At 40.6% G+C, this 24049-nt stretch overlaps 1 protein-coding gene across 1 annotated transcript; it reads right to left on the minus strand.

The window, feature by feature from the left end:
• Positions 1–20307: 20307 nt before the first annotated feature.
• tma7 (translation machinery associated 7 homolog) lies at positions 20308–22321 on the minus strand. Its single transcript, XM_039015286.1, has 4 exons — positions 22201–22321; positions 21660–21715; positions 21413–21500; positions 20308–20972 (listed from the first exon to the last, which is right to left on the minus strand). The coding sequence occupies exons 1-4, from the start codon at positions 22214–22216 to the stop codon at positions 20938–20940; spliced, it is 195 nt and encodes a 64-aa protein (XP_038871214.1). The 5' UTR covers positions 22217–22321; the 3' UTR covers positions 20308–20937.
• Between the last annotated feature and the right edge of the window lie 1728 nt (positions 22322–24049).

A 24049-nucleotide genomic window follows, 5' to 3' on the forward strand; every position in this document is an offset into this window, starting at 1 on the left:
TCATGACTGTCTGGCGACTCTGGCGGATCCTGGCCGGCGGGCTCTGGCGGATCCTGGCCGGCGGGCTCTGGCGGATCCTGGCCGGCGGGCTCTGGCGGATCCTGGCCGGCGGGCTCTTGCTGCTCATGGCTGGCTAACGGATCTGGCTGCTCATGGCTGGTTGACTGATCTGGCTGATCCTGTCTGGCGGAAGGCTCTGGCTGATCCTGTCTGGCGGAAGGCTCTGGCTGATCCTGTCTGGCGGAAGGCTCTGGCTGATCCTGTCTGGCGGAAGGCTTTGGCTGCTCCTGTCTGGCGGAAGGCTCTAGCGGCTCCTGTCTGGCGGAAGGCTCTAGCGGCTCCTGTCTGGCGGAAGGCTCTAGCGGCTCCTGTCTGGCGGACGGCTCTGAAGGCTCATGGCAGACGGGCGGCTTTGCAGGCTCAGTACAGACGGGCGGCTTTGAAGGCTCAGTACAGACGGGCAGTTCATGCGGCGCTTTGCAGACGAACAGGTCAGGCGGCGTTGGGCAGACGGGCAGTTCAGGCACCGTTGGGCAGACGGGCAGTTCAGGCGCCGTTGGGCAGACGGGCAGTTCAGGCGCCGTTGGGCAGACGGGCAGTTCAGGCGCCGTTGGGCAGACGGCAGACTCTGGCCGGCTGAGACGCACTGTAGGCCTGGTGCGTGGTGCCGGAACTGGAGGCACCGGGCTAAGGACACGCACCTTCAGGCTAGTACGGGGAACAACAACAGGGCACACTGGACTCTCAAGGCGTACTATAGGCCTGGTGCCTGATACCGGCACTGGTGGTACCGGGCTGAGGGCACGCACATCATGGCGAGTACGGGGAGAAGGAACAGTGCGTACAGGGCTCTGGAGACGCACATGAGGCTTGGTGCGTGGTGCCAGCACTGGTGGTACTAGGCTGGAGACACGCACCACAGGGAGAGTGCATGGAGGGGAACCAGGGCTCTGAAGACGCACAGGAGGCTTGGTGCGTGGTGCCAGCACTGGTGGTATTGGGCTGGGAACACGTATCTCAGGGCTAGTGCGGGGAGCAGTAACAGGACGCACAGGACTCTGGAGACGCACAGGAGGCTTGGTGCGTGGTGTAGGCACTGTCTTAACCAGACGGCTAGCACGCACCTCAGGACGAGTATGGAGAGCTGTTCCCAGTGACATTAACTCACCAATACGTTCATTCGGACGGATGCCGTGCCTCATGCACCAAACCAGTACATCCCTCATATCTTTCTCCTTCAATTTCTCCATTAACTCCTTTACTGTCTCTGCGTCACTCACCTCCAAATCCGCCCTCACCGGCTCCTTATGTAAAGCAGGAGGAGTTGGCTCAAGTCTCCTGACTGACCCAACTATATTCACCGAGAGCCCCCCCCCAAGAAATTTTTGGGTTTGACTTGCGGGCTTCCAGCCTTGTTTCCGTGCTGCCTCCTCATATCGCCGCCTCTCCGCTTTCGCTGCCTCCAGCTCCGCTTTGGGGCGGCGACACTCCTCTGGTTCTGCCCAGGGTCCTTCTCCGTCTAGGATTTCCTCCCATGTCCATTCCTCCTTGTACACCTGCTGCTGTCCGTTAACCCGCTGCTTGATCCTTCGTTGGTGGGTGGTTCTGTAACGCTTGTTTTCCTCCTCTTTGTCCGAAGAGGAGGAGTAGGGATCAGACCAAAATGCAGCGGGTTTTGAGAACATAATGAATTTATTAAACCACGAAGACGAACAGGAAACAACACTTGGAATAATTACAAAATAACAAAACGAACTAAGACAGACCTGAAATAGAGAACTTACATATAACACGAAGAACGCACAAACAGGTATAGACTACAAACAAAACGCTACAGTCCCGTGTGGTACGAACATACAATACAGACACGGAAGACAACCACCCACAAACAAACAGTGTGAACACCCTACCTTTATATGGTTCCCAATCAGAGGAAACGTCAAACACCTGTCTCTGATTGAGAACCATATAAGGCTAATTACCAATGGCCTAAACATAGAAACACAAAACATAGAATTCCCACCCCAACTCACGCCCTGACCAACTAAACACATACAAAAATAACAGACAACAGGTCAGGAACGTGACACACCAGCTGAAAAAAAGGGAAAAATCTAGACATTGATAAACCATGCTAAATACAGTACCAGTCAAAAGTTTGGACACACCTACTCATTCCAGGGTTTTTCTTTACTTTTACTATTTTCTACATTGTAGAATAATAGTGAAGACATCACAACTATGAAATAACACATATGGAATCATGTAGTAACCAAAAAAGTGTTAAACAAATCAAAATATATTTTGTATTTGAGATTCTTCAATGTAGCCACCCTTTTCCTTGATGACACAACCTTGGCATTCTCTCAACCAGCTTCATGGGGTAGTCACCTGGAATGCATTTCAATTAACAGGTGAGCCTTGTTAATATGTGGAATTTCTTTCCTTCTTAATGTGTTTGAGCCAATCAGTTGTCTTGTGACAAGATAGGATTGGTATACAGAAAATAGCCCTATTTGGTAAAAGGCCAAGTCCATATTACGGCAAGAACAGCTCAAATAAGCAAAGAGAAACGACAGACCGTCATTACTTTAACACATGAAGGTCAGTCACTCCGGAAAAATTCAAGAACTTTGAACGTTTCTTCAAGTGCAGTCGCAATAACCATCAAGCTCTATGATAAAACTGTCTCTCATGAGGACCGCCACAGGATAGGAAGACCCAGAGTTACCTCTGCTGCAGAAGATAAGTTCATTAGAGTTAACGGCACCGCAGAAGTTGCAGCCCAAATAAATGCTCCACAGGTTTCAAGTAACAGACACATCTCAACATCAACTGTTCAGACGGGACTGCGTGAATCAAGCATTCATGGTCGAATTTCTATGAGTAGGTGTGTCCAAACTTTTGACTAGTACTGTATCTACGTCAATTACCTCGTACTCTTGCACATCGACTTGATACTGGTACTCCCTATATATAGCCATGTTATTTCTACTCCCTATATATAGCCATGTTATTTTCTACTCCCTATATATAGCCATGTTATTTCTACTCCCTATATATAGCCATGTTATTTTCTACTCCCTATATATAGCCATGTTATTTTCTACTCCCTATATATAGCCATGTTATTTCTACTCCCTATATATAGCCATGTTATTTTCTACTCCCTATATATAGCCATGTTATTTTCTACTCCCTATATATAGCCATGTTATTTTCTACTCCCTATATATAGCCATGTTATTTTCTACTCCCTATATATAGCCATGTTATTTTCTACTCCCTATATATAGCCATGTTATTTCTACTCCCTATATATAGCCATGTTATTTTCTACTCCCTATATATAGCCATGTTATTTTCTACTCCCTATATATAGCCATGTTATTTCTACTTGTTATTTTTAATCTTTATTCATTGTGTCACTATTTCTATTTCATATCTCATCTTTAACTCTGCATTGTTGGAAATGGACCCGTAAGTAAGCATTTCACTGTTAGTCTACACCTGTTGTCTACGAAGCATGTGACAAATACAATTAGATTTTTAATTTGATATGATATACCACAAACCCCTGAGTTGCCTTATTGCTATTATAAACAGGTTACTAACGTAAATAGAACAGTAAACAAGTATTTTTGTGTAATACCTGTGGTATATTGTCTCAGCCTATCAGCATCCAGGGCTCGAGCTACCCGGTTTATAAAACGTGTATATCTTCCAAGAGAAGGCTTCCAGATGTTGTTGTGGGGGATCTCGGAGATAAGCATATGGGCAGGAATGTTGTGGTGTGCAAAGAAGACTGTTCCAGATGACGTAAAGGTAACGTAAGGGTAATGGCGGACTGAAGGGATTTATGTAGAGCACCTCAAGATAAAACATAATATTCGAAATATCTGCTAAATTAGACTAAAATATTAGCACTACTTAATCTGGTGAGTGACAACCTTCAATCTGGACAATAACACAAAACAAATCCTAAAACTAGAGACATTTATCGACAAATATTACGAAAACAGGCAACAACCAAACATGACGGAGAGTAAGACAGGGGAACCGATTACAAAACGAAAACGTGACTCTTCTACAGACACTGATGACTTAATATTCTCACCACCGGGAATGGTAAAGGTCGAAACCGATCTGTTAAAATCAATAAATGACAAACTGGGTATACTTGAATTAGTTAGTAAGGATATAAAAGAGTTGAAGGCAAGCCTAGAGATGAGTGATGAAAAAGCTGCGACATTGGAGAAGCAAACACACGCGCTAAAAGGGACAGTCAATAAGATTGAAACCGAAATGAATGGAATTTAAAAGGAGAACACCGTTCTGAAGGAAACCTTACTAGACATACAAACTAGATCCATGAGAGAGAATTTGGTACTTACAGGTATCCAAGAAAAAGAAGGAGAAGTTCCTGAATCTATAGTTAGAGAGTTCCTCCTTACAGCGCTTCAGATTCCACGCGAAGTTATCGACAAAATCCAACTTGAACGCGTTCACCGCTTCGGACAGAGAGGGCAGAGGTACGAACGCCCAATCGTTGCCAAATTTGCTTCATTTAAAGATAAAATAATGGTTAAAAGCCTGGGTAAAAGACTTGCTGGGACCAAAATTGGCATGAATGATCAGTTTCCGAAGGAAATAGCAGAACGGCGCAAAGTTCTGTATCCAATTTTCAAAGAAAATAGATTAAAAGCGAAACGAGTAGCTCTCGTCGTTGATAAACTATATATTGATAACCAGTTGTTCAGAGACACAAAGACTACTCCATGGTTATTTTAAAAATTACAAAGTTCTCATAGACGAGGGAAATAAACACAATTCAAGCCCGGTTACTGATTGTAACAATACAATAAAAAATATAGCTTTTCTATAAATCTTCACATATAACTAATTGAACACACAAGCACTAATTCAACATAGTGAAGATAAAAACTAAGTAAACAGAAGGCACAGTATGTGTGGATGGTATGGTTTGTGTTTATTTTTTATTTTATTTGTTATGTTTGGAAAGTTGAGTGAGTGAGTAATGAAATGGTTGCATATCCCAGAGCCAATGTATTGCTGTGAGCCGGGTATGAGAGGGCTTTCAATGTTGTTCAGATGATGGATATACCTTTATAATGAATTATACGTCTTATTTATTTATTGTCCTATCATGGAGAACTACATTTTTTATTTATTTTTTTATAAATTATATCTAATTATTTATTATCCTATTTTAATGGTACGGTCCATGGCACTATACCCTAGACACCCACCTGAATGACCCAGATACTAAGGAGAAGTCCCTAACTGTTTTATGTGCCCGCTGTAAGCGGTCTGTATGCAGCTAAAATGAGGTCAGAGACCAAGAGCAGCACTGCCCCCTCAAGATTCTGAGCCTGCTTGGCAGGGTTGGTCCTGCAAAGCCAAAGCCCCATAAAGGGAGAGCATAATATACAAGGAAATTCTCAAAGCTGCTAATGAGAACCTTGACGACCTTGTACCTAGCCGGTGGGGATTCCGGTGGGGTGCCCCCACCCAGGCAGTGGCAGTGCTGGCAACACTAGCTGCAGTAACCCATGGGGAGGGGGTCACACTCGGACATTCAGAGAGGGGGTATATTATTGTGGCCCTGGCGGCACAAAATCAAAGTCGGACTGCATGGAGATGCGTGGGGACATGGTCATGACGGGTGGCCGTATTGTGGGTGTTTCAGGAATAAGGTGTACATTTGACCTCCATTATCTAGGATATGACAATGGTAAATAAATCTCTCAATTTTTGCTAATTTTTTGTGCGGTCTTGCAGGCCTTCTCATGCAGCTGCAACTGCAAGTGCATTTGTAAATCATGACCCATCTTGAGTTGGGCTCTGGGATGGTGCAATTGTTGAGAAAGTGAGCTTATGGTTGTGTGGGGGTAAGGGCTGAGTGTGTGTGGGTGTATGTGTGTATCCCACAACTGTTGCGAAGGAAGAAGTAAAAGATGTTAGGGACAATAGAGGATGATCCACAGATATATATAATACAAATCGAGGTGAGGGCAATGGAAATGCATATGGTAATTGATCTTCTTCAATTCGGTAAATGGCACTGTATGCTCTTTTCAAAGAATGGATCCCAGTCAGTTCAGGGCTATGGGATACAGGGGGTCGAGGGTGGTCTACCGGGCATTGGGATGACAAGCCATCTCGAGATGAGGCCTTTTAGCGGGTGGAATAGTAGGGACCAATTGGAGGTTTACTTAGTAGAAATGCAAATATCATGGTACAACTATATAGACACTCAATCATTATGTTACTTTTTAATAGTACGTTTACAAAAATATATTCTGATTAAAAGAATGAAAGGTGTGTCTCATTATGGTAAGTGGTGAAATAAGTATAGCCAGTTACAATTGTAATGGCTTAGCAGATAATAAGAAAAGACGATCAGTATTTACCTGGCTAAAAGAGAAGGATTATAATATCTATTGTTTACAGGAAACCCATTCAACAGTTTTAGATGAAGTTTTGTGGAAAAAGAACTGGGGGGGCAAAATATATTTCTCCCATGGGCAAAGAAATTCAAAAGGGGTGATGGTTTTAATTAACAATAATTTTGATCCAAATGTGCAAATTGTCCAAACAGATCCTCAAGGTAGATGGATTATTTTAAATATGTTATTGGACAATAAACAAATATGGCTTGTTAACCTATACGGTCCGAATAATGATGATCCAAGCTTCTTTGAAAATATATATAAGAATTTATCAACTCTACAAGCAACACTAGACTCTATTATTATAGTGGGAGATTTTAATACGGTCTTAAATACCTCTATAGACCGGAAAGGAAATCACACTACAAACTATCACCCTCAGGCACTTAAGGAAATCATGAATGTCATGGATATATTGGAATTAGTGGATATATGGAGACTTAAATACCCTGATTTAGTGAGATATACATGGCGGAGGCTGAATCAAGCTAGTCGTCTTGACTACTTTCTTATACCATTCTCTCTGGCACCAAAAGTTAAAAAAGTGTTGATAGGGGACAGAATGCGGTCGGATCATCACATAATTGGCATATATATTTCTCTTACAGAATTTCCACGTGGGCGAGGATATTGGAAATTTAATCAAAGTCTACTAGATGATAAATTGTTTAGAACTAGGACAGAAGATTTTATAACTGACTTTTTCAGACATAACATAGGTACAGCAGATCCCCTTATTGTATGGGACACTTTTAAGTGTGCCTTTAGAGGCCATGCAATTCAGTACTCATCTATAAAACAAAGGGAATTTAGATCAAAAGAGTCCATATTAACAAAGGAAATTGAAGGACTAACAGTACAGTTAGATAGCAATAAAAACGGTACCATAGAGGCACAGAATAAGTTAGAGGAAAAACAAAAAGAAATGGAGGAACTTATTCAAGAAAGATCCAGTGTAATATATTATAAAAATAAAGCGAACTGGATGGAATATGGGGAAAAATGCACCAAATTCTTTTTCAATCTTCAATATAGAAATGCTACCAAAAAAAATGTATTAAAACTTGTTACAAATGATGGAGTCACGCATGATTCACCAAATGATATTTTGAAAGAGGAAGTAAAGTACTTTAAGAATATGTTTTCGTTTCAGGCTCCTCCATCTCCACTAACTGAAACTAATTGTATGGATTTTTTTCCTATTAATAATGTAAAATTAACATCTGTACAGAAAGACTCATGTGAAGGCCAAATTACAGAGGAGGAACTGCTTGATGCAATTGGGGCCTTTAAGGATGGGAAAACTCCAGGGCTGGATGGCATACCAGTGGAAGTATACAAAACTTTTTTTGATATACTCAAAGGACCATTATTAGCTTGTTTTAACCACTCCTATATAAATGGTAGATTATCAGACACGCAACAAGAAGGTCTGATATCGTTATTACTGAAACAGGACCCAAGTGGTATATATAAAGATCCAGTCCAATTAAAAAATTGGAGACCTCTTACACTTCAGTGTTGTGATGCAAAAATCCTAGCAAAATGCTTGGCGCATAGAATAAAAAAAGTTTTGTCAGATATTATTCATCCTAATCAGACAGGTTTTTTACATGGACGATACATTGGAGATAATATAAGGCAAGTACTGGAAACAATAGAACACTATGAAATATCGGGGACACCAGGTCTGGTTTTCATAGCTGATTTTGAAAAGGCTTTTGATAAAGTACGACTGGAGTTTATATATAAATGCCTAGAATATTTCAATTTTGGGGAATCTCTTATAAAATGGGTTAAAATTATGTATAGTAACCCTAGGTGTAAAATAGTAAATAATGGCTACATCTCAGAAAGTTTTAAACTATCTAGAGGAGTAAAACAAGGTTGTCCACTATCGGCATATCTATTTATTATTGCCATCGAAATGTTAGCTGTTAAAATTAGATCAAACATTAATATTAATGGATTAGAAATCCGTGGCTTAAAAACTAAGGTGTCATTGTACGCTGATGATTCATGTTTTCTTTTAAAACCACAACTAGAGTCTCTCCACGGCCTCATAGAGGATCTAGATACCTTTGCTATCCTCTCTGGATTAAAACCAAATTATGATAAATGTACCATATTACGTATTGGATCACTAAAAAATACACATTTTATATTGCCATGTAGTTTACCAATTAAATGGTCTGACGGAGATGTGGACATACTCGGTATAAAAATCCCAAAAGAAAGAAATGATCTCACTCCAATAAATTTTTATAGAAAGTTAGCAAAAATAGATAAGATCTTGCTACCATGGAAAGGAAAATACTTGTCTATTTGTGGAAAAATCACCCTGATTAACTCTTTAGTCATATCACAGTTTACCTATTTGCTTATGGTTTTGCCTACACCTAGTGACCTGCTTTTTAAATTATATGAACAAAAAATATTCCATTTTATTTGGAACGGCAAGCCAGATAAAATTAAAAGGGCCTATTTATATAACGAATATGAATTCGGAGGGCAGAAATTATTAAATATTAAAGCATTAGACCTCTCACTAAAGGCATCAGTCATACAAAAGTTATACTTAAATCCAAACTGGTTCTCTAGTAAATTGGTACGAATGTCTCATCCTATGTTCAAGAAGGGCCTTTTTCCCTTTATTCAGATTACACCTGCTCACTTTCGGTTGTTTGAAAAGGAAATAATCTCCAAAATATCCTTATTTTTTAAACAAGCCTTAGAAAGTTGGTTGCAATTTCAGTTTAATCCACCTGAAAGGACGGAACAAATAGTACAACAAATATTGTGGTTAAATTCAAATATAGTAATTGATAAAAAAACTGTATTTATCGAAGAAATGTTTAAAAAAGGTATAATTTTTGTGAATGATATCATAAATAGGACTGGTGGAGTTATGTCACACATGCAGCTAACACAGACATATGGAAATGTCTGCTCTACCCAAAATTACAACCAATTAATTGCAGCATTACCACAAAAATGGAAGAGGCAAGTAGAAGGGGAAAAAAGTAAGGAACTTGTATGTCGGCCCTGTATTAAAGAACATAAATGGTTAAAGAAAAGTGTGATAAATAAAAACATATACCAATTTCATTTAAGGACCAAAAAACTGACAGCTGTGCCATATAAATTGCAAAATAGTTGGGAAGAGATTTTCGATGTACCCATTCCATGGCACATGGTTTATGAATTGATACGCAAAACAACGCCGGATTCAAAACTTCGAATTTTTCAATTTAAATTACTGTACAAAATTCTTGCAACTAATAGAATGTTATATATATGGGGTATACAATCTTCCCAGCTCTGCAGATTCTGTTGTGAGGAGGCAGAGTCATTAGATCATTTATTTTGGTATTGTCCATATGTAGCTCGTTTTTGGTCACAGGTCCAGGAATGGCTGAAGAATTGCAACATTTGCCTAGAACTAACGCTACAGATAGCAATACTGGGGGATTTGAAAAGCCATAGTCAATCAATCAATAATATAATAATTATTTTAGCAAAAATGTTTATTTTTAATTTACAATCTGTAGAAGCTATGAGAATAGGAAGGTTCAAATCTTTTGTGAAGCATCACAGCACAGTTGAAAAATATATGGCAAATAAAAATCCGAAATGGATGATGTTGGAAGATAGATGGGAAGGGTTGAGTGGAACTGAAGGGTGGGACTAATAACAAGATAAACAATGTAGGGCATACGGGATCTGTGAAATTTGTATAGGTGCGGAGCTTTTGTGAAATAGCACAGTTACAAGTGGAAATAAAATTGGATGGACAACAGAAATAGAGGAAGGACTAAGAACAAACAAGAGAGAACTATTATAAAGTAGTCTGTCTGTAAAATAGGTATAAGATGTATAAATTGAAGGTAAAAGCAGAAGTGTTTATTAGTTTACTCCAATTGGGGGAGCGGTGGTAGGGTTGCGGGGAATAATAATAAAGGTATATTCTTTAAAAAAGTATGTATGTCTATATAGGTATGTGTATGTATATATGTATATATGTATGCATGCGTGTATGGATATATATATTTACCCCAAAAAATATGGGGGATTGGAAATGATGCAGACAATTACATTGGAAGCAACATTCTTTCCGCAATATTAAGCTGATCCACCCCAAAAAAAAAAAAAAAAAAAAAAAAAAAAAAAAGAAGACTGTTGTGTTGATGCTATGGTTATCCTGTACTGACTGGTTCAGCTGGGGCCAGTCTATAGGGCCTCCCAACCAACCAGGGGCTTGGCTTACACACAAGTTTCAGCCAATTGGGTGATCTCTATGAGAAGGCCAAGCTCCAGAAAGTTACAGTTGTTCATTGATAAACAAGATACCACATGTTGTACTGCACCACAGCATCGTAAATCATCCCTTCAGGTAATTGAAGTCGAATTGGAATTTACATATATCAGGTATTCCTTCATTTGTATGCAGACTCCATCACAAACGATTTTAAATGCTATGTTTTTCTTGACTATTGTTTTGCTTTGCAATAAAGGGCTAGGGAATGGTGACATGTTGGAAACATAGCCAACTCTATGGAGATAATTTTCTCTAAACCAGTGTTTACCAACTCCTGTCTTCCAGTAGCCCCAACAGCACACCTTTTTGTTGTAGTCCAGGACAAACATAGCTGATTTAATTCATTGAGAACTTGATGATTAGTTGACAAGTTGAATCAGGTGATCTTGTCCAGGGCTACAATACAAATGCACATTGTTGGGGGTACTGGAGGACTGGAGTTGGGAACCACTGTTGGGGTACTGGAGGACTGGAGTTGGGAACCACTGTTGGGGTACTGGAGGACTGGAGTTGGGAACCACTATTGGGGTACTGGAGGACTGGAGTTGGGAAACACTGTTGGGGGTACTGGAGGACTGGAGTTGGGAACCACTGTTGGGGGTACTGGAGGACTGGAGTTGGGAACCACTGTTGGGGTACTGGAGGACTGGAGTTGGGAACCACTGTTGGGGGTACTGGAGGACTGGAGTTGGGAACCACTGTTGGGGTACTGGAGGACTGGAGTTAAGAACACTGTTCTAAGCCTTCTGTTATTATCGTGCTAGTAGGATTTGGAAGTATTTGAACTGATGGTAAAATATATCATTTGTTTTTGCAAGTTTGTCAGTGAAAGAAACCAGATAGAACATTCCTGTAAGCCCCTTCCCACACAATATACCCCAGGTAATGTCTGAGCATGTTGGAGCTTGTCAACAGAGATCATGTTACATCCTTTTACAACTCTAGTGGTTTAATTTGCCTGAAATATGCTGGATTGTTTTTGCATGCTACCTACATGACATTGAATTCATAATTCTGTTCCAGCCAGTCATCCAGAACTACTGTTCTGTGAGAAGAAACACTGTTTATTGCACAACAAAGAGAAGTTAGAATCAGTCACACGCTGTTGCTACAGTAACCTACAGTAACCTACAGTAACCTACTCCTAGTCCGTAGGACTAAAGTGACTTCATGTATTTTTTTATATGTGCTGCTTGGTGGAATTCCTCACAACTAGGAATTACACATCTGGTGAGGAATTACACATCTGGAGTGACTAAGCCTATAGCTCTGAAGACTTTGTTGAAAGTACTGTACGGAAATGCTGCTTTGGCCAGGTCTCCCTCAACAATACATTCTCATCTAACAACACTTCCTGGTTAAATAAAGGATACATTTAAATAATGGTACAACTGCTGGCTCACAGTTGTATTACTGTATTAGAGTTGCAACCACAGACTGTGGAGCTGTGATGTTGGAATTTGAACTCCTCAGCTCCAGTTTATCCAGCTCCATCCTACCTTGATCAACTGGTTTCACCTCCACCCAACCGTGAGAGACCGTTGATATGACAAGGTCCAAATTAGATTAATGTGTTTTGCGCTGTAATGGTCATGTTTTTTCACACCATGATGAGATCTTCTTTCCTCTGGAATCCTTGGTTGTTCGATCAACTAGTAGTTCATGATAGTTTTACAGACTGTTGCTATCCTTGAGAAGGTACAGTTATATGATTGTTTGTATTCCTGATCTTATACGCTGAACAAAAATAAAAACGCAACATGCAACAATTTCAACAATTTTACTGAGTTACAGTTCATATAAGGAAATCAGGCAATTGAAATAAATGCCTCAGGCCCTAATCTATGGATTTTACATGACTAGGAATACAGATATGCATCTGTTGGTCACAGATACCTTAAAAAAAAGGTAGGGAGCGGATCAGAAAACCAGTCAGTATCTGGTGTGACCACCATTTGCCTCATGCAGCGCGACACATATCCTTCACATAGAGTTGTTCAGGCTGCTGATTGTGGCCACTGGAATGTTGTCTCACCCCTCTTCAATGGCAGTGCAAGGTTGCTATATATTGGCGGGAATTTGAACGCTGTCGTACACGTCGATGCAGAGCATCCCAAACATGCTCAATGGGTGACATGTCTGGTGAATATGCAGGCCATGGAGGAAGTGGGACATTTTCAGCTTCCAGGAATTGTGTACAGATCCTTGTGACATGGGGCCGTGCATTATCATGCTGAACCATGAGGTGATGGCGGCGGATGAATGGCACGACAATGGGCCTCAGGATCTCGTCACGATATCTCTGTGCATTCAAATTGCCATGACGTTGGAGGCGGCTTATGGTAGAGAAAAAACAGCTCTGGTGTACATTCCTGCAGACAGCATGCCAATTGTACGCTCCCTCAAAACTTCAGACATCTGTGGCATCGTGTTGTGTGACAATCTGCACATTTTAGAGTGACCATTTATTGTCCACAGCACAAGGTGCACCTGTGTAATGATCATGCTGTTTAATCAGCTTCTTGATGTGCCACACCTGTCAGGTGGATGGATTATCTTAGGAAAGGAGAAATGCTCACTAACAGGGATGTAAACAAATTTGTGCACAAAATTTGAGAGAAATACGCTTTTAATGTGTATAGAACATTAATTAATGGTATCTTTTATTTCAGCTCATGAAACATGGGACCAACACTTTACATGTTGGGTTTACATGTTTGTTCAGTGTTATTCCCTCAGAGAAACATTTGGCAAACTATCCTCAAAACAAGGATGTTATCCCACATATACACAGATATACTAATGTACTTTTTCTCCTTTCGTCCTATCAGATTGTGTCTCGCTATGACATCATAGTGATTCTGGAGGTGGTGGATGCGAGAGGTACTTCAGTGAAAAAGTTCCTGGAGGAATTAAATAAATCAGTCAAGTGATTTCCCTCATGTGACGCTATAAAATATACAACTGGGGAAAACTTCTGGCCCTACATGATAAGTATCACTCATTACAGGTCTGTCATTACAGGGCCAATAAGAAGCAACAATACACTCTGGAAATCAGCTCTCGTCTGTTCGCCAGGGAGCCTTACATTCTCTGCTTTAAAATGTCTCAACACTGGTAAGGGGAAACCGGAGCGCTATAATTAAGATCCATTCAAATGCAATTTTATTTAGCAAATAACAAAGATGTGGACTCGAGTCACGTTACTTGGACTGGAGTACTACTCTAGTCGCAAAATGTTGTACTTGAGATATGACTTGGCAAAAATAAAAAACACTTGACACTCGACTTCGATTTGAGCGTCAATGACTCGTGACTCAACTTGGTCTTGAGCTGTATGACTCGAGAGACTCGATTTGTCATCTCGCGCACAATGTAGGCCGACCTGTCCTTTATTTCGAAGAGGTGCAGGTTCTGTTATGTGTCTTGGCAAATCAGATTCACAGAAATCACAAATTGTGCAGGCCCGGCACAAACATGTAATCTAGCAAATTGTGCGCCGCTCCACTTTCCTCCGGCATTTATTTAACAAACGTGATAACATATCACTCCCGACAGACACAAGTAGGGAACTCTTCACAGAAATGTTGCAGCAGCCTACACCTAAACTGTAGGCGAAGAAAATGCGACGATTTTTCAGTCTGCTCAACTAGGCTACTGCTAACAAACACAGCCTGCAGCCTACAGCCAATGCCACTGTCCCCTCTTGCCCTAGCTGTGGGAAGTAGGGGTACGGAGCACCCTTGAAAATGTTTAACTAAAACCAATTATTAATAAAAACCGATATAGACGTCTGTAATGTGGCAGAATTTTTTTCCCAACATATCTGCTTTGGCAAGAAAGGTAGTTGTATAATTAAGAACATAATCTTGCAGGATCAATAGTTGGAATTCTAAGAGATGTTGCCCTGTCCCTTTCTCTGTGATGTCATTCCAACGGAATCCAGAAAGAACAAAACCCTGTCCCTTTCTCTGTGATGTCATTCCAACGGAATCCAGAAAGAACAAAACCCTGTCCCTTTCTCTGTGATGTCATTCCAACGGAATCCAGAAAGAACAAAACCCTGTCTCTTTCTCTGTGATGTCATTCCAACGGAATCCAGAAAGAACAAAACCCTGTCTCTTTCTCTGTGATGTCATTCCAACGGAATCCAGAAAGAACAAAACCCTGTCTCTTTCTCTGTGATGTCATTCCAACGGAATCCAGAAAGAACAAAACCCTGTCCCTTTCTCTGTGATGTCATTCCAACGGAATCCAGAAAGAACAAAACCCTGTCTCTTTCTCTGTGATGTCATTCCAACGGAATCCAGAAAGAACAAAACCCTGTCTCTTTCTCTGTGATGTCATTCCAACGGAATCCAGAAAGAACAAAACCCTGTCCCTTTCTCTGTGATGTCATTCCAACGGAATCCAGAAAGAACAAAACCCTGTCTCTTTCTCTGTGATGTCATTCCAACGGAATCCAGAAAGAACAAAACCCTGTCTCTTTCTCTGTGATGTCATTCCAACGGAATCCAGAAAGAACAAAACCCTGTCCCTTTCTCTGTGATGTCATTCCAACGGAATCCATAAAGAACAAAACCCTGTCCCTTTCTCTGTGATGTCATTCCAACGGAATCCAGAAAGAACAAAACCCTGTCTCTTTCTCTGTGATGTCATTCCAACGGAATCTAGAAAGAACAAAACCCTGTCTCTTTCTCTGTGATGTCATTCCAACGGAATCCAGAAAGAACAAAACCCTGTCTCTTTCTCTGTGATGTCATTCCAACGGAATCCAGAAAGAACAAAACCCTGTCCCTTTCTCTGTGATGTCATTCCAACGGAATCCAGAAAGAACAAAACCCTGTCTCTTTCTCTGTGATGTCATTCCAACGGAATCCAGAAAGAACAAAACCCTGTTTCTTTCTTTGTGATGTCATTCCAACGGAATCCAGAATAAACAAAACCCTGTCCCTTTCTCTGTGATGTCATTCCAACGGAATCCAGAAAGAACAAAACCCTGTCTCTTTCTCTGTGATGTCATTCCAACGGAATCCAGAAAGAACAAAACCCTGTCTCTTTCTCTGTGATGTCATTCCAACGGAATCCAGAAAGAACAAAACCCTGTCTCTTTCTCTGTGATGTCATTCCAACGGAATCCAGAAAGAACAAAACCCTGTCTCTTTCTTTGTGATGTCATTCCAACGGAATCCAGAAAGAACAAAACCCTGTCCCTTTCTCTGTGATGTCATTCCAACGGAATCCAGAAAGAACAAAACCCTGTCCCTTTCTCTGTGATGTCATTCTAACGGAATCTAGAAAGAACAAAACCCTGTCTCTTTCTCTGTGATGTCATTCCAACGGAATCCAGAAAGAACAAAACCCTGTCTCTTTCTCTGTGATGTCATTCCAACGGAATCCACAAAGAACAAAACCCTGTCCCTTTCTCTGTGATGTCATTCCAACGGAATCCAGAAAGAACAAAACCCTGTCTCTTTCTCTGTGATGTCATTCCAACGGAATCCAGAAAGAACAAAACCCTGTTTCTTTCTTTGTGATGTCATTCCAACGGAATCCAGAATAAACAAAACCCTGTCCCTTTCTCTGTGATGTCATTCCAACGGAATCCAGAAAGAACAAAACCCTGTCTCTTTCTCTGTGATGTCATTCCAACGGAATCCAGAAAGAACAAAACCCTGTCTCTTTCTCTGTGATGTCATTCCAACGGAATCCAGAAAGAACAAAACCCTGTCTCTTTCTCTGTGATGTCATTCCAACGGAATCCAGAAAGAACAAAACCCTGTCTCTTTCTTTGTGATGTCATTCCAACGGAATCCAGAAAGAACAAAACCCTGTCCCTTTCTCTGTGATGTCATTCCAACGGAATCCAGAAAGAACAAAACCCTGTCCCTTTCTCTGTGATGTCATTCTAACGGAATCTAGAAAGAACAAAACCCTGTCCCTTTCTCTGTGATGTCATTCCAACGGAATCTAGAAAGAACAAAACCCTGTCTCTTTCTCTGTGATGTCATTCCAACGGAATCCAGAAAGAACAAAACCCTGTCCTCAAACATTTACATCAAAAGGTGCAAAGTTATGGGCAAAGACACAAAACATCCATATCAAATTAAATATTTTTCTTGATCAAATAAAATGTAAAAACAACCACTTTTTGTGCAGTATTAATTTGCCATCATTTCAAACCCCTTGTAAAATTACTTTACTTTTGTACATTACTGTATTGTATATAGGCTGGTCATCTAGGTTTGTACCTGTAGACTTTCTATCACCATGACAATAAACAATGCACAATACAGTATTGAATACATTGACACATCAAGTGGTTTGTGCTGATGTGATGTGGCTCAGTTGGTAGAGCAGGGGACTTTAAATTGTGGGTTAAATTCCCACAGGGGACCTGTATGAAAATGAATGCCCTCACTACTGTAAATTGCTCTGGATAAGAGTGTCTACTAAAAAGGAATGAATTGACCATGTCAGTTTTGAAATCAATTGCAAAGTATTTCAAGAAACTGGAAAACATATATCAAGCAAGTATTTTATATTCCACAAGTATATTATCAGATTAACGGTTTTGTACAGATAATTATCAGACTAGTTACAAAATGCTGGTAAACACTCAAATAAATGTTGTTTAAATGTTTTCACCAAAGTAGTGCACTGGGCCTTTACCAGTCCTGTATTAGAGGACCCAACATCGACATCTCCAACGCAGCATCCCCCTCCCCCCATCAAAAACCGTAGCACCACCACTCCCAAACTACTTCCTGCGGCTATTCCTCTGGCCAGGGTAAATTAAGTGGTAATGTTATGTAGCCCATTTACTTGTGTTAGGAGAAAATGTGATTGAATATAGCCTAAAGTAAATGTAAACTTGGGCTGGCTGTTGAGACTACCTTGACCTGTTCAATCCAAAATGATGAACTGAAATGAATCAAACACAATACTGATTACATACAGTAATTTGACTGTGTTACTTTGTACGTACAGTTGCATAGGCCTACACAATGCAGACCTGCATAAAGCAAGCTCATCCCAGTGAGTTCTATTATCCAATTGCAATGGTTGTCTGTGTGTCTATGTAAAGGAAACCCCCTGTTAGTCTAGGTTTAATATAATTCATATGAACAAGTACAAGGTTGCTGCTGTTTGACAAAGTTTTCATTCTCCCTAGGGCCATGCATTTTCCAGAATTTCTTTAAAACCATGTGACCTGTTTTGAAAATATCCATACAGCTAAGTGGAAGGTAGCCTAGTGATTAAGAGTGTTGGGCCAGTAACCATAAGGTAACTGGTTTGAATCCCCGAGCTGACTAGGTGAAAAATCTGTTGATGTGCCCTTGAGCAAGGCACTTCACCAAAATTGCTCTGGATAAGGGTGTCTGCAAAACATTTTTATCTGGTCTAATTGCCCATATAAAAACCTTTTTACAACTAACTAATCACAGTCAGACCCTATAGGGTCCTGATGTATACCTGCTTAGGTTACCAGATGAGGAAAAGCTCCGGGCCCCAGGGAAAACAATTTGCCCCATCACTCTGGGACCTGTGGTGCCACCTCTGCATCAGGGCATCATTGGTCCCAGAAATCGATACATTCGGGTTCAAAGACTATGTGGTAGTGGCGGGAAAAGGATGCAGTTTGTTAAACATGTGGATCCAAAATCACTGATGCATTGCAATTTCAATGACATTTATATAAACAAGTTCATCCTGGTAGATGGTTTGATTACAATATTACAACTACAGTGCATTCGGGAAGCATTCAGACCCCTTGACTTTTTCCACATTTTGTTAAGATAGAGCCTCATTCTACAATTTATTAAATTGTTTTCCCCCCCCTTCATCAATCCACACACCATACCTCATAATGACAAAGCAAAAACAGGTTTTTAGAATTTTTTGCAAATGTATTGAAAAAAATAATAAATGAAATATCATATTTACATAAGTATTCATACCCTTTACTCAGTACTATGTTGAAGCACCTTTGGCAGCGATTACAGCCTCAAGTCTTCTTGGGTATGACGCAAGCTTGGCACACCTGTATTTGGAGAGTTTCTCCCATTCTTCTCTGCAGATCCTCTGAAGTCCTGTCAGTTTGGATGGGAAGCATCTCTGCATAGCTATTTTCAGGTCTCTCCGGAGATATAAGATTGGGTTCAAGTCCGGGCTCTGGCTGGGCCACTCATATACATTCAGACTTGTCCAAAAGCCACTCCTGTGTGGTCTTGGCTGTGTGCTTAGGGTCGTTGTCCTGTTGGAAGGTGAACCTTTTCTCCAGTCTGAGGTCCTAAGCGCACTGGAGCAGGTTTTCATTAAGGTTCTCTCTGTACTTTGCTCCGTTCATCTATCCCTCAATCTTGACTAATCTCCCAGTCCCTGCCACTGAAAATAATCCCCACAGCATGATGCTGCCACCACCATGCATCACAGTGGGGATGGTGCCAGGTTTCGGCCAGACGTGACGCTTCCTATTCAGGACAAAGAGTTCAATCTTGGTTTCATCCGACCAGAGAATATTTTTTCTCATGGTCTGAGAGTTCTTTAGGTGCCTTTTGGCAAACTCCAAGCGGGCTGTCATGTGCCTTTTACTGAGGAGTGGCTTCCGTCTGGCCACTCTTACCATAAAGGCCTGATTGGTGGACTGCTGCAGAGATTGTTGTCCTTCAGGAAGGTTGTCCCATCTTCACAGAGGAACTCTAGAGCTCTATCAGAGTGACCATTTGGTTCTTGGTCACCTCCCTGACCAAGGCCCTTCTCCACCAATTGCTCAGTTTGGCGGGGCTGCCAGCTCTTGGAAAAGTCTTAGTGGTTCCAAACTTCTTCCTTTTAAGAATGATGGAGGCCACTGTGTTCTTGGGGACCTTCAATGCTGCAGAAATGTTTTGGTATCCTTCCCCAGATCTGTGCCTCTAAACAATTCTGTATCGGCGCTCTACGGACAATTCCTTCAACCTAATAGCTTGGTTTTTGCTCTGACATGCACTATCAAATGTGGGACCTTATATAGACAGCTGTGTACCTTTCCAAATCATGTCCAATCAATTGAATTTACCACAGGTGGAAAATCAAGTTGTAGAAACGTCTAGGATAATCAATGGAAAGAGGATGCACCTGAGCTCAATTTCAAGTCTCATAAAGGGTCTGAATACTTATGTAAATAAGGTATGTTTTATTTGTAACACACGTATAAAAAAAAAAATAAAATAAAAAAAAAGTCTAAAAATCTGTTTTTGCTTCATCATTATGGGTTAGAGGAAAAACGTGATAAGGTTAACGTAACAAAATGTGGGGGGAAAAAAATCAATGGCTCTGAATACTTTCCAAATGCACTAGATGAAATGTTAGTAGCCTACATTGTGACAACCTGTCCTAGAAATACAGTACATGTCAAAGTTGAGCCCTCTGGCTCATGTGTCAACATCTAACTACTATGCTTTATTAGGCCCTGAAGGTGAGCGACCATTACCCTGTGGAGGTAGAGCTGAAAAGATCAACACCAACAGAACAGAGTAAGCAGCATCATTGATCTTTATTCTGAATCTCCCAAACTTTCCTCTTAAAGAAAATTGTCAAAACGAGGTATTAAACGCAGAACAAAACAGCAACATCTTCACAAATATCACTCCACACACACAAAAAACTATGTAGAAAAATGCACCAAAAAAAGTGTAGATAAGATTCACTCATTTTCAGGTTTGCGGACTGGGAAATAGAACCCTGTACATGGACAGAGGAAGTGAGTGAAGAGGTGATGGAGCTGGAGAAGAAGCCTTCTCCAACCAGAGAAGCTGAATTTAGAGAAACTGGTGCTGAAGATGCAGATGGTCAAGCTTGGGAAAAGTTACATTGAACTTACCACAATACTAGTACTGTATGTATGTCTAGTGTAGCTACTGATCTAACACTGGTGTTTCTTGACAGAATCTCAATATAGATTGAGTGAAAATACTGCAGTAGTTACAATAGTTTATTTCAGAACTTTCTTGACAAGAACACGTTCAAAAAAGGTCATTACATGTTTTTCCTCTTTCTACAATGGACCCAAATGGGACAAAATAAAGGGCGGGGGGTAGCAGGGGTTGGATTTGACAGGGGGCTGCGATTCAGCAACAAATGAGTACATGGTTTTCAAATGTATAATCACTTCTTTCCAGACTTCTTGATTCCTCCACCAGCTGAAAAGGAAAATCAAGAGAATGAGAAAACCATGAAAAATATGCTTAACTTTCTCTAGAAAAACTCAAGTAGACAGAGGGACTACTAAAACAGCTGTGGCAAGCAGAGTACATTGAATGACAAGGCAAGAAAACCCAGAAAGACAACACTGCCACCTAGTGACATCAGAATCACTAGACCTATTCTCCTCAGCTCAGTGTTGACTTGCAATGCTTTTTCTTTGGGCTAATGGGCGTTATCTGCTGCAGTATAAAACAGTTACAAACATTGGCAAGGGAAAATAATACTCTGCATTTGTGGAGTCAATGGGTTGTTGGGTAGATTTGGGTCAAATTGAAAGTCCACCTTTTGATTACTTTGGGCTGTTCAGTAAATCAGAAAAACATAGGAATCCTGATTAGATTCTGATCGTCAACAAAAACAAATAAATGATTGTTACTTAATGGTCCCTTTCCTGCTGCTTTCGTCTTCAATGCATCCAAGGCTTTCTGGTCTTCTTTCTGCTTCTGTTTGAAGGCCATTTCATCCTGGATTTGACATAAAGCAAATGTGATCAGGATTACAATGGAAATACACTAAACTACATTTTAACTCCAACATTTAGAAAAAGACTGAGTGTTCCCTCAGAAGTTTATATTACATGATACAGGCTACATATAACATCGTGCAAACAATTACAAACTCACATCATCCATCTCCTTAGTCGCTTTTTTGGCAGATTTTAAGGGCTTCTTTTTACCACCTATAAGACAAGAACATATCCCATTCAATCAATATATCGTGAATGAACGAATACCGCATAAGCGCGTCACACACAGAAGAAGCCTTCAGAAGGTAGGAAGCTAGCTAGCTAAACTGATCATGACATGCGGGACAGTTTCACACATTACACAGCTAACCATCTAGAATAACTTTGATATATGTATTACCTAGGAACAGTTAGTAAGATGGTTTGAGCAATCAGCAATGTATGGGCATATATGGTACATACAAAGGCATTCACAGTAAAAAGAATAATTTTAAAAAATCAGCTTTCTACCGTAAATTAGTAGCAAGGCTTGCCAGCTATTCCAGCTAGCTAGATACATACATTAAGTTGCATGGGTTGCTAGCGAGCTAGACTGGACAGTCGTAGCTAACCAACTTTCTATATAATAGCATCATTATTACTTTTCACCTTCAAATAAATATCGAGGTGTATGTCAAATATGTAAATGTGAATCTCACCTTCTCTTCCGGACATATTTGCGAGTGTTTCAATAAAATCTAAATAAAACAACTGAGCTAGCGTGTTCGCAGTTGCTTTCTAACAGAGAGGAAGAGGCTAAGCGAGAAATTCTACTCCGCCAAAAATCTGTCCAGGAAAATAAGCTTCTTCTTCTTCTGGTTTATTGATGAACTACACGTAAAATGTGTTTTATCGCCACCAACTGGACGGGGGTGAAAAACTTCACTAAAGAAAAGTAATTCCACTATCGGGAAAATATCATGAACAAAAATCCACACAAACAACGATAAAACAATATACAGTACCAGTCAAAGGTTTGATCATACCTACTCATTCCAGAGTTTTCTTTGTTTTTACTATTTTCTACATTGTAGAATAATAGTGAAGACATCAAAACTATGAAGTAACACATATGGAATCATGTAACTAAACAAGTGTTAAACAAATCTAAATATATTTTTATATTTGATATTCTTCAAAGTAGCTACCCTTTGCCTTGATGACGTGACACTCTTGGCATTCTCTCAACCAGCTTCACCTGGAATGCTTTTCCAACAGTCTTGAAGGAGTAGCTGTGTTGCATCAACCCTTTTATTTATTTAATTTCACCTTTATTTAACCAGGTAGGCTAGTTGAGAACAAGTTCTCATTTACAACTGCGACCTGGCCAGAGCGTCCAGTGTGCACTCTGGACGCTCCGAGAGCGAAGCGCTCTGAATTTACAAACTGACAATGCTCTGAATTTATGAAGCCCAGAGCACACTCTGGCACTCCAGTTTGAATTTACCAACACACTCTTTATTTCAGCACTATGACTGTTACTATAGAGAACATTTTTTAAATGTTTTATTTAACTAGGCAAGTCAGTTAATAACAAATTCTTATTTACAATGACCCCAGCCAATTGTGTGCCCCCCTATGGAACTCCCAATCACAGCCAGATGTGATACAGCCTGGATTCGAAACAGGGACTGTAGTGACATCTCTTGCACTGAGATGCAGTGTCTTAGACCGCTGCGCCACTCATCATGGATATAACCTGTTATAGTGTGGACATTGCCAATGAGGGCTTCCACCATTTTAAAGGAGTTAACTGGGTGGGGATTCCTGAGTTGGGAGCAATCTGCCAATGAAGAAAAATAAAATGGACTGCTTTAAAATGGAGATATCCTCAATGACGCTGCCCATGCTGTCATAGACACTATAATGGCACAGATACAAGGATGAGTCCTAGCTCTATCTATCTCTTTGGCCTGTTGTTCGCATGCTTGTTTACTCTCTCATTGACTAGAATGGTCCCACCAGATCTGGTCTCTTCCTGCATGCTTTACATCAGAGAGGAAGAGGAAGAGGCCCAACTCGGTGGAAAATATGTCTCCCTCCAGCAGGTGGCTATTTTCGTTTGTTTCGCTCACCAAGCATGGGGTTTTCAAACGGAGGTCGATGAGAGAGTGACGAATTTGGTCAACGAAAAAATGAATGGCTTATTTGCTATGTGAGATTTATTTGATCGAATAGAAGTTTCATAATGCTTAAGTTGTAATGACTGTACTGATATAAGTAGGACACTTAACATTCCGGAAACTTTGAGAAAAAACACTTTATATTGGAGTTGTCTCGAGATTGCTATGCATATTCATAAAATAGGGCTCCCGAGTGGCGCAGCAGTCTAAGGCACTGCAGCTCAGTGCTACAGACACCCTGGTTCGATTCCAAGCTGTATCACAACCGGCTGTGATTGGGACTCCCATAGGGCGGCGCATAATTATCCTGGGTTTGGCTGGTGTAGGCTGTCATTGTAAATTAGAATTTGTTATTAACTGACTTGCCTAGTTAAATAATAATATA

This window comes from Salvelinus namaycush, chromosome 20, assembly GCF_016432855.1.
Source record: "Salvelinus namaycush isolate Seneca chromosome 20, SaNama_1.0, whole genome shotgun sequence".
NCBI lineage: Eukaryota > Metazoa > Chordata > Actinopteri > Salmoniformes > Salmonidae > Salvelinus > Salvelinus namaycush.